The 12,072-nt window shown below is 48.1% G+C and overlaps 1 protein-coding gene across 3 annotated transcripts in view; it reads left to right on the top strand.

The window, feature by feature from the left end:
• The window catches only part of LOC140456405 (toll-like receptor 5), a 30,925-nt gene extending 27,169 nt beyond the window's left edge, over positions 1–3,756 (top strand). For all 3 annotated transcript variants that reach the window (XM_072550735.1, XM_072550734.1, XM_072550733.1), the window contains one exon: positions 559–3,756. In XM_072550735.1, coding sequence (XP_072406836.1) covers positions 568–3,219 — 2,652 coding nt within the window. In that variant the 5' untranslated portion in view covers positions 559–567 and the 3' untranslated portion in view covers positions 3,220–3,756. The remainder of the gene's footprint in view (positions 1–558) is intronic.
• The last annotated feature ends 8,316 nt before the right edge of the window (positions 3,757–12,072 follow it).

The following is a 12,072-nucleotide window of genomic DNA, read 5'->3' as shown; positions in this document are numbered from 1 at the left end:
CAGGGCATTCCATGAACTCACGACTCGCTGAGTAAAGAACCTACCCCTAACATCTGTCCTATACCTACCACCCCTTAATTTAAAGCTATGCCCCCTCGTAATAGCTGACTCCATATGTGGAAAAAGGTTCTCATGGTTAACCCTATCTAAACCCCTAATCATCTTGTACACCTCTATCAACTCACCCCTAAACCTTCTTTTCTCCAATGAAAACAGCCCCAAGTGCCTCAGCCTTTCCTCATACGATCTTCCTACCATACCTGGCAACATCCTCCCACAGTCCAAAAATGTGCAGGTTAGGTGAATTGGCCATCCTAAATTGCCCATAGTGTTAGGTGAAGGGGTAAATGTAGAGGGAATGGGTCTGGGTGGGTTGCTCTTTGGAGAGTCGGTGTGGACTTGTTGGGCCGAAGGGCCTGTTTCCACACTGTAAGTAATCGAATCTATGTTTCTGTGATCAGAAGAGCCAAGGTTATTGAGAGGTGGTAATGTGTAATCCCATCTATGATGAATGGTTGATGATTTCTTGAGCAATAATCTGTCTTTTCTCTTTAATAGGACACCATCATGCTGTTCTCGTTTCTGTGCCTCCTTGTAGCTTTCACTGCAGCTCTGAAACCTTCCATCAAATCTTGCTCCAGGGACCAGAACAACCTGAGCTGTGTGAATCGCAATTTTACTGAGATCCCCCAAGTGCCAACAGATGTCATCCAGCTCAACTTAATCCAAAACAGAATCAGGCTTATTGAAGAGACATCATTTTCTCAGTCACTAGCTCAGCTACAGATTCTCTTAATTGGATTACAGACAGAGCCGCCAATGCGTGTTGGAGCAAGAGCGTTTACCAATCTTCCCAATCTGATTTACCTCGATCTGGGAGGAAATAAAGAATTAGACCTGGACATAGAGGCATTTGCTGGGCTTCACAAACTGGAAATCCTTTATCTTGATTACAACGGTCTGACTGACTCAGTCCTGCAACATGGATATTTTAAAGATTTAACCTCACTGCACACTCTCATTCTTGATGGAAACAATATAAAACAAATCAGACCAGATTCAACATTTTCTAACCTGAACGCTTTGAGCAATGTTCATTTTAAGGCAAATGACATTCGTCAGATTTGTCAGGGTGATCTGGACAATGTCCGACCGAGGTATTTTAAAACATTCATCATCTCCTCAAACAGACTCTTGTACAAAAGTGAAAGCTTTGATTGGAAGCAGTGCGGCAATCCTTTCAAGGGCATATTGCTGTACACATTGGACATTTCAGGAATTGCCCTTAATGTCCAGCAGCTGGAGAAGATGTTTATAGCTATGAAAGGAACACTTATTATCCACCTGAAGATGCAATATCTGTCCACCGTTGGTAGTTCATTTGGTTTTCACAACATAGAAGATCCAAACAAGCAGACACTGGTTGGTCTCGGTGACAGTTCGGTCCTGAATCTGGATATGTCCCACGGGTCCATCTTTACACTTGTAACCCAAGTATTTTCACACTTACCTTCCTTGCAGCTGCTTACATTATCTTTCAACAAGATCAATCAGATTGAAAAGAACGCATTCTTTGGCCTTGACTCCCTTCTCCAATTAAACCTTTCCTTCAATCTACTGGGGGAGATCTACTCATCGACCTTCGAAGGTCTGAGGAATGTCACCTTAATTGATTTGCAACACAACCACATTGGAATTATTCAACACGATTCGTTCCATGGACTGGATCAGCTGACGACATTGAATCTTCGGGACAATGCCCTCTCGGTTATTTCTGGCTTCCACTATCTCCCAAAAATGACTTATTTCTTAGTGGGTCTGAACCGACTCACAACAGTTTATGGCCTGGAGGCAGTTTCCGTGAGCACCTTTCTTGATTTCTCGAACAATGCCTTTACCAACCTCAATGTTTTCTATACGATAATGCACCTTCCTTTTGTGATGCATCTTTTGTTGAGGGAAAACCGTATCTCGATGTGCACACCTGGCCGGACTGATATCATTCCAAAAAACAACCACTTAATCCACCTGGACCTGTCAAGTAACTTCCTCGAGTTGGTCTGGATATCGAAGCAGTGCTGGGAAGTGTTCCATAACCTGAATAACCTAACTGTTCTTCTTCTCAACCAAAACTATCTCACCCAGCTGCCCCAAGATATTTTTAAAGGTTTGGATTCTCTGAAGAGACTCAACTTATCATCGAACTCTCTGTCCCAGCTCAGTCAGGACCTGTTTCCCGGCTCTCTTGAAATTCTCGACCTATCTAAAAACCGCCTTGTCTCACCCAGTCCAGACGTGTTCAGTTTTGTGAGTCACTTGGACTTGAGGGATAACCAGTTCATCTGCGAGTGTAGTCTCAGGGTCTTTATCGAATGGTTAAATAGCACTGAGGTGGACTTGGCAGAACCATTAACAGATATGTACTGTGTGTCTCCAGAAAACTTACAAGGGGTACCTCTTCTTGAGCTGAACACTGATGGGTGTGACGAAGATGCTAAGGTAGAGGCAATTCAGTTTACTCTCTTTGTCGTCTTCACGACCATGTTACTGATTGTCATCTCGTGTGTTCTTCTCTACAATCACGGCAGAGGTTTGTTCTTCATCTGGTACAAGAGAACAACAAACAAGATCATTAATGGTCAGAGGGCAGATGGGGAAGGGAAGGACTACAGGTTTGATGCCTACCTCTGTTTCAGCAGGAATGACATTGAGTGGGTGAAGAATTCCCTTCTGCAGTTCTTGGACTCTCAGTTCAATGAGAAGAGCAGGCTTCAAATGTGCTTTGAAGACCGTGACTTCATTCCTGGGGAGGATCATATTACAAACATACGTGACGCCATCTGGAGCAGTAAGAAAACAGTCTGCATTGTGACCAGGCAGTTCCTGAAGGACGGCTGGTGTGTGGAGGCCTTCAATATCGCACAGAGTCGCCTGTTCCATGAACTGAGGGACGTGATGGTTGTCTTGGTGGTTGGTAGGCTCCCTGATTACCAGTTGATGAAGTACCAGCCCATCAGGGCGTACATCCAGAACAGGCAGTACATGCGCTGGCCAGATGACCCACAGGACCACGAGTGGATCTTAGACAGACTGACCGATCAAATTTCACAAGAGGCCAGAAGGAAAACAGAGAAACCTTTCAGCCGCCTGAATTTCTTCAGAAGGAATAAGGCAAATGACAACATCGGGTTGCAACAGATTGCGACAGTGGCACGATAAGCAACCCTGTTCATTGTCTGCAGGAGATAGTGGCTGCATGCCAACTGCGAGATTCAACTCCATCTCCTTTTAAATGGCTCTTCCAGCCTCTGGACAGCAAAGTACACCATCAATAGGTGACCGTGGCTTCAACACTTGTCTGCTGGAACATAACGACTACCTCAACAAATGTGCTTCAGTAAGATACAGGTCAGGCAGCCTGTTGTCAACCTCCCAGTACCCTCTGAGTTACAGCCCCACCCAGCTCCCCACCTCGACAGAGACCAGGAGAAGAACACACGCCCAAATCATTTCATATCCTTTTTGTTAAAACAGTCTCAGCCTTCAGCTCCTCCCTCCATCAGACAGGTATTCCAACGTAAATAAAACAAGGAACTGTGGGATGCTGGAGACCTGAAACAAAGGCAGAAATTACTGGGGAAATTCACCAGCTCTGGCAGCATCTGTGGGAAGGAAGTAGAGTTTGAACATTTCAGGCCCAATTCTCAGAAAGAGTCACTGCTTCCTTCCCACAGATGCTGAGTTTCTGCAGTAAGTTCTGTGCTATTCCAAATTAGCCATTCAGACAGTTTGTACTGTCAGGGGCACTGCCACAGGCACTGCCAGGGGCACTGCCAGGGACACTGTCAGGAACACTGCCAGGGGCACTGTCACAGGCACTGTCAGGAACACTGCCAGGGGCACTGTCAGGGGCACTGTCAGGAACACTGCCAGGGGCACTGCCAGGGGCACTGTCAGGGGCACTGTCAGGAACACTGCCAGGGGCACTGTCACAGGCACTGTCAGGAACACTGCCAGGGGCACTGTCACAGGCACTGTCAGGAACACTGCCAGGGGCACTGTCAGGGGCACTGTCAGGAACACTGCCAGGGGCACTGCCAGGGGCACTGTCAGGAACACTGCCAGGGGCACTGTCACAGGCACTGTCAGGAACACTGCCAGGTGCACTGCCACAGGCACTGTCAGGAACACTGCCAGGGGCACTGCCAGGGGCACTGCCAGGCACACTGCCAGGGGCACTGCCAGGGGCACTGTCAGGAACACTGCCAGGGGCACTGCCAGGGGCACTGCCAGGCACACTGCCAGGGGCACTGTCAGGAACACTGCCAGGCACACTGCCAGGGGCACTGTCAGGAACACTGCCAGGCACACTGCTAGAGACACTGTCAGAGACACTGCCAGGGACACTGTCAGGAACACTGCCAGGCACACTGCTAGAGACACTGGCAGAGACACTGTCAGAGACGCTGTCAGGGGCACTGCCGGAGACACTGTCAGGAACACTGCCAGGGGCACTGTCAGGAACACTGCCAGGAACACTGCCACAGGCACTGCCAGGGGCACTGCCAGGGGCACTGTCAGGAACACTGCCAGGGGCACTGCCACAGGCACTGCCAGGGGCACTGTCACGGGCACTGTCAGGAACACTGTCAGGAACACTGCCACAGGCACTGTCAGGAACACTGCCAGGGGCACTGTCAGGGGCACTGTCAGGGACACTGCCAGGGGCACTGCCACAGGCACTGCCAGGAACACTGCCAGGGGCACTGCCAGGGACACTGTCAGGGACACTGCCAGGGGCACTGCCAGGAACACTGCCAGGGGCACTGTCAGGAACACTGCCAGGGGCACTGCCAGGGGCACTGTCAGGAACACTGCCAGGGGCACTGCCAGGGGCACTGTCAGGGACACTGTCAGGGGCACTGCCAGGAACACTGTCAGGAACACTGCCAGGGGCACTGTCAGGAACACTGCCAGGGGCACTGCCAGGGGCACTGTCAGGAACACTGCCAGGGGCACTGTCAGGAACACTGCCAGGGGCACTGCCAGGCACACTGCCTGGGGCACTGCCAGGCACACTGCCAGGGGCACTGTCAGGAACACTGCCAGGGGCACTGTCAGGAACACTGTCAGGAACACTGCCAGGGGCACTGCCAGGGGCACTGTCAGAGACACTGTCAGGAACACTGTCAGGAACACTGCCAGGCACACTGCTAGAGACACTGTCAGAGACACTGTCAGAGACACTGTCAGAGATGCTGTCAGGGGCACTGCCGGAGACACCGTCAGGAACACTGCCAGGGGCACTGTCAGGGGCACTGCCAGGTGCACTGCCACAGGCACTGCCAGAGACACTGTCAGGAACACTGCCAGAGGCACGGCCAGGGGCAATGCCAGGGGCACTGCCAGAGACGCTGTCAGGGGCACTGCCAGAGACACTGCCATGGGCACTGTCAGAGACACCGTCAGGAACTCTGCCAGGGGCAATGCCACGGGCACTGCCAGAGACACTGTCAGAGACATTGTCAGGGACACTGCCACGGGCACTGCCAGAGACACTGCCAGGGACACTGCCAGAGACACTGTCAGGAACACTGCCAGGGGCACTGCCACGGGCACTGCCATGGGCACTGCTGGAGACACTGTCAGGAACACTGCCAGGGGCACTGCCAGAGACGCTGTCAGGAACACTGCCAAGGGCACTGCCAGAGACGCTGTGAGGGGCACTGCCAGGGGCACTGCCACGGGCACTGTCAGAGACACTGTCAGGGGAAAAGTCAGGAACACTGCCAGAGGAATGCCGGGGGCACTGCCAGAGTCACTGTCAGGAACACTGCCAGGGGCACTGCCAGAGACACTGTCAGAGACACTGTCAGGAACACTGCCAGGGGCACTGCCAGAGACACTGTCAGAGACACTGTCAGGAACACTGCCAGGGGCACTGCCAGAGTCACTGCCAGTGAGGTGGAAGGACAGCTGGCCTGTAGCAGTAGACAAACACATAGCGTGTGGGAAGGTGATCTTGTGATCTATTGGGGAGCCTCTGAGGGAAGAGCTGTGGATTCTAGTCCATCTCCAGGTTTGGGTGGCGAAGGAAGATGCCATTACAACTCAAGATTGTTTCGGGAGGGGTTGGTTGGCTTACTAGCCAGAGCAGATCAGACCATGACCATCAGCCTGGGGTCTGATCTGGTTCAGGGATAACTTCAGCACTTGCCCTCCTTGATCCCTATGCTGTAGGTTGCACTGTGCTTTAGGCAGAAAACTGAAGAAGTCAGACACTCCATAGGAGACAGGGTCCATTTCATCATTTCAATTGATCAGTGGAGATGTTGAGAGCACGTGGAGAATTTATGACCTAAAAAAGCACAGATATAACCAAATGGAACAATCCATTTTGCCCAACTCATCCACATGGGGGTTGATCTGCTCCATGAGCAGTAATGACTAATCCTATGTGCCTGTTCCCAAATCTCATATTCACCATTCCTTTGGTCACACACATAACTGATTCTTAACTACTGACACCATCCTCCTTTCAACACTGACTCTAGGACAGCATTCCCACAGTCTGGAACCTTCCGTGTATAAAATACAATAAGAATCTCTTCTATCCTGGGGCTGACATCTTGTATTTCCTGGTTCTGGTTTTAGTAAGTTGCAAACAAACGCTCAGATCCCCAGGCACTCTTCACCATTCCATTGAACCATAGCTGATCTGACTGGAACCTCAGATCCACGTCCCCATCTTCTACCCCCATAACCTTTCACCCCTTACTTAACAAGAATCTATCCAGCAAAGGCATAAAAATATTCAAGGCCTTTTCTTCCACCATCTTTTCAGGAGGATCATTCCTAAGACATGTGATCGTCTGAGAGAAAAACCATTTCACCTCATCTCTGTTTTGAATAGATGGCTACTGCTTTTTAAAAGTTGATCTGTAGTTCGAGATTCTCCAACAAGAGGAAGGATCCTTTCCACATCCGCCCTGTCAAGATCCCTCCCCCCACCCCCCAGGATCTTATATGTTCTGACCTCCAGCAGATACAAACTTTGCCTGAATGACTTCTCCTCACACGATACCTGCCCATTCCAGTCTTCTCTGACCTTCTGAAACCATTAGCACCTTTTGTAAATAAGATAACTAACACTGTGCACTGTTTTCTAAACATGCTCTCACTAAATCTCTGTATAACTGAAGCATAACCTCCCAGCCTCTGTATTCCATTTCCCTTCATGATAAATCTGTTTTCCTATTTACTTGCTGTTCCTGCACACTAACCCCATTTCAGCAGAACAACCAGATCCCTCTGCATCTCAGAGCTCTGTAATCTCGAACCTTTCAGATAATATGCTTCTTTTTATCGTTCCTGCCAAAGTTGGAGAATTTCACATCTTCCCACATGATACTCCATTTGCCAATTTCCTTTGCCTCATCACTTAACCAATCAGTATCTTTTTGCAGCTTCTTGTCCTCTTCGTGACTTACTTTCCAAACTATCGTTGTGTAATTTTCTGATTGCAACCAGACCATCCAGCCCTTCCCCACCAAGTCATTCCTCTGAACGGTGAACGATTGAGAAGGTGTTACATTCACTATCTTCCAAACTAATGGACCTTCCCTGGATCAAGGGAGGTTTGGAAAATGAAAGCCTATGTGTCGACGATCTCACTAACCACTTCCTTTAAGTCCCTTGTCAGCCCAGAGCTCCAACAATTCATTCTCAATCAGTGAAATCTACTCGGTCCCATCCTTTGATAATTGTAGACACCTCTTGTTCAATTGTTCCATTCCTCTGCTTTAATGAAGTCAGCTTGTTTTTAAGTCTATGTTTTAATTTCCTTACCGTCAGCAGTTTCCTCCCTGCTGTACCTTCCCCATTGCTTTAACATCTCTCCTGTAGTGTGGAGACCTTAAACTGCACCCAGGACTCTGACTGTGGTTTTAACTCAGGGTTAGTACTGATTCAGTGCTTTATCCTGACTTTTATGTTTTATAACCCTTACCATAATGAATCAAACTCATAGTTCCATTAGAAACTTGGGTCTTGTTTCTGCCGTTGGTTTAGAGTCAGAATTGTACAGTAAAGAAGGAGGCCATTCGACCCATTGTGTCTGTACCAGCTCCTGAAAGCCTATTTCTGAAAGCCATTCTCCAGCCCAATCACCATAGCCCTCTACATTCATCACTTTCAAATATATATCCAGCTCTCGTATGGAAGCCACGTGCACCACCCAGGCAGCTAATTCCAAATTCTAACCATTCTGAGTAAAGAAGTTTCCCTTTATCTCACTTCTTTGTGACATTCTGGAAATTGTGACCCCTGGTCACTGCTATCATAGTAATGCTGTGTGTTATAGAATGAATCATAGAATCCCTACAGAGTGGAAACAGGCCCTTCAGCCCAACAAGTCCACACCAACCCTCTGAAGAGTAACCCATCCAGACCCATTCCCCTACCCCGTATTTACCCCTGACTAATACACCTAACCTACAGATCCCTGAACACTGTGGGCAATTCAGCATGGCTAATTCACCTAACCTGCACATCTGTGGACTGAGGGAGGAAACCCCACGCAGACACGGGGAGAATGTGCAAACTCCACACAGACAGTCGCCTGAGGCTGGAATTGAACCTGGATCGCTGGCGCTGTGAGACAACAACGCTAACCACTGAGCCACTGTGATGCCCCTGTGTTGGCAGTCATGCTTGAGTGAAACTGAGGAAGATCCTTTTTTACTGTCACCATCTCCCTCCCATTTCTGCAGCCACTCCATCTCTCAGACAAGCAACTAGGAGGCAGCGCCTTCAGATAATGTTCCATCTGTGCTTCTGGGAGTGTGTCTGCTACTTTCCCTCTCTCTATATCTGCCCAGGTCAGCTCTTACAATGGGCCCACCATACTGCTCCCTGCATCATGTTGGTTTTCCCAGTGTCAGTTAGTGTCCCATTCCAGTGAGATAGAGCAATGGGTTCCCTCCTCTGTGTGGTCTGGGTGAGTTGCCCAGCTGTGCTGAAGAGGTTTAATGCCACGATTGTAAGACTGTTGAAACATTCTGTGTTGTGTGTGATTGTACTGTGAGTGATCCCCTGCCTCACTTGCCCCTTTGTTAAAGACTGTTATCGTATTGATTTACCAAAATGGACTATGTTGGAATTTGGAGAAAGTGAGGACTGCAGATGCTGGAGATCTGAGCTGAAAATGTGGTGCTGGAAAAGCGCAGCAGGCCAGGCAGCATCCAAGGAGCAGGAGAATCGACGTTTCGGGCATGAGCCCTTCTTCAGGAATGAGGAGGGTGTGCCAAGAGGCTAAGATAAAAGGTAGGGAGGGGGGACTTGGGGGAAGGGGCCTCCAACAAACATGCTCCACAAATGAAATATCAATCCAAATGTAATTCTTTTGGTTTTTAAATGTAGGTAGAAAATGGGAACATTTTTTATATCCTGCTTTTGTATGTTATATATCTTTTTATATCCTACAATAAACGTGGTTATATTTTACTGAATAAAAAATGTGAACATTGTAACGAGCTTTCTTGTGAAATCCTGCACCAGACATTGCGTTCCTGTTAAGGCTGTGTGTCACTGGTATGTAGCCATGACCTCTCACGTTGTACAAGTCCGTGATGATGTGGGATAGCAGCAGGTGATTAGGGTGAACGGAGTGTTTGGGGAAGGTCGTGGCATAGTGATATTATCACTGGACTAACGTTCCAAAGACCCAGGCTCAAGCCTGGACATAGGTTCAGATTCCATCAGAGTAGTGACATTTGAAATGTGGAATTGAAAACTAGCTGAATTGGTGACTATGAAGCCATTGTCGATTGTCACAAAACCCCATCTGATTCTGCTTTTCGACGTCCTGTAATTACCCAGTCTGGCCTGCGTGTGTCTCTAGACCCACAGCAATGTAGTTAATGCTAAACTACCCTCTGAAATGATCTAACAAGCCACTGAGTTCACAGGCAAATAGGGAGGGGTAATAAATGCACCTTGTAAATGAATGAAGACAAATGATTGACTGTCCAACAGCCTCTATTAGGAAGGGGAGCGACTTAGAGAAAAGGTACAGCAGCAATTCCAGCTGAGGATTGAATGGGGGAAAGGCCTGTCTGAAAAATACTTTTGTGACCATGAAAAGGATCATTGACCTTCGAGGACAGCAGTGTCTATGGGTCACAGTCACAAATGTCCTAATAAAGCCCCAACATCACTCAACATTGGGAAAGTTACAGCAAATCCACATTCACCATACTAACGTGCAATGTTCATCAGATACTGAGAATTGTCCATTACGCAGTCCTCAGTTACTGTACCTTATGTTCATGGGCTCAAGGTCTCCTCTCCAAGACTGTATCCATGGAGACAGATTCCATAATGTTACCAGGGCTAATCTTACATAGCAATCTGGTGATTACATGGTCACTACTAGATGAGTTTTTGTTTTAATTCCTGATTATATATAGAATTCATATTGCATCACCCAGCATAGTGGGATACAAACCCTGCCCTAGAATATTAGCCTGTGTCTCTGGATATGTCCATTGACATTACCATTATCGCAAGTACCTCCCCATTCTGAGCACAAATGGAATATTGTCATTTGTTGCAAGTAGAACAGAATATAACAGAAGAGTACTTTTACTGCAGCTGTACAGGGCGTTGGTGAGACCACGTACTGTGTCCAGGTTTGTCTCCTCATTTTCCACAGAATATAATTGCTTTTGAAGCAGCTCAGAGAAAGTTCATTTGACCCAGTCCTGGGATGAAGGGCTTTTCTTGTGAAGAAAGATGGAACAGGTTTGGGCAAAAAACCCCAAAGAACTGCAGGCCCTGGAAAGCAGAAACACAAACAGAAGTTGCTGGAAAACCCCACCACTCCTTGTGGTGGAGTCAAAAACGAGGGGGTCAGAGTTTAATAAGGGATCATTCATCTCAGGCTGAGGTCTGAGGAATTTCCTTGGAGGTGTGTAAGGCTGTGCGATTCTCTTCCCCAGAGAACAGTGAGGCAGGGTCACTGAATCTATCCAAGGCTAAGTTACACAGTTTATTCCTGCTCTGATTTCTTCTCTAGTGTCCAATTCTAGACAGCAGACTCTTGATAAGATATGAAAGCCTTGGACAGAAATGTTACCAGGAACAGATGGGATTTAATTCCTATAAGATAAAACCTTTAATTCCTATAAGTGTGAGGTGCTGCATTTATGGAGGTTTCATTTGGGAATGATACACATAACGAATGGTAAGTCCCTGGGGAGTACTGAGGAACAAAGGGACCTTGGTGTGTAAGTCCATCGATCCCTTAACGCTGTGAATACAACAGGCTGCAGCATCACATCAACATTCATACAAGGTGGTCATACAGCTGCTATCCCAGTACTTTGGCTGCATGGTGGTTAACTTAGCAAGCAGGAGTCGAGAGTGGGTCCAGTTGGAGTTCGAAACAAACAAGTGGAAGATATCCAGGAAGGAGGTAAGGCTGGAGACGGTGGGAACAGCCGCAGTAGGTTATTTGGCCCTTTCAGCTGGCTTTCTCATGGCTGATCAGACTGTAACCTTAACTCCATGTACAATCTCTGTCTCCCTTGTAGATCAAAATCTAACTCTGCCTTGAAGTCACAAGGTGATCAGGCAGCGCCAACAAATCTTTGTGAAACAAAAATCATATTCTCACTAATCTAGTAGATCTTTCAGCTACATGTGCTTTGTCCCACCACCCCAGCCTTTTCCACCTCTGTTGCCCCCCCCCCAGTGTTGTTCTGCCAATTGTTGACCACCCCCTTGCACTATCCTGCTGCCCACTCACTCCTTAAGAGTAACAGTGTCTCTACTAGCACCACTTGAAGGGACAGGATATGATGGACATTTGGAGAGATACATGAAAAGGAAAGGGTGTGGGGGATATGGGCCAGGAGCAGGCAGGTTCACTTTGGGATTATGTTCAGCTTGGGCTGGTTGGAGCGAAGGGTCTGTTTCTGTGCTGTATGACTCCACGAGTGACCCACCAACAATATGGAGGAACAGCAGAGTGCTCCTGTATCTCAGTGTGACACCAGGCTGGGTGGTGTA

Source organism: Chiloscyllium punctatum, chromosome 3 (genome assembly GCF_047496795.1).
Source record: "Chiloscyllium punctatum isolate Juve2018m chromosome 3, sChiPun1.3, whole genome shotgun sequence".
Taxonomy (NCBI): domain Eukaryota; kingdom Metazoa; phylum Chordata; class Chondrichthyes; order Orectolobiformes; family Hemiscylliidae; genus Chiloscyllium; species Chiloscyllium punctatum.
Note: the sequence above shows the minus strand (reverse complement) of the source record. Positions and strands in the feature narration are given on the sequence as shown.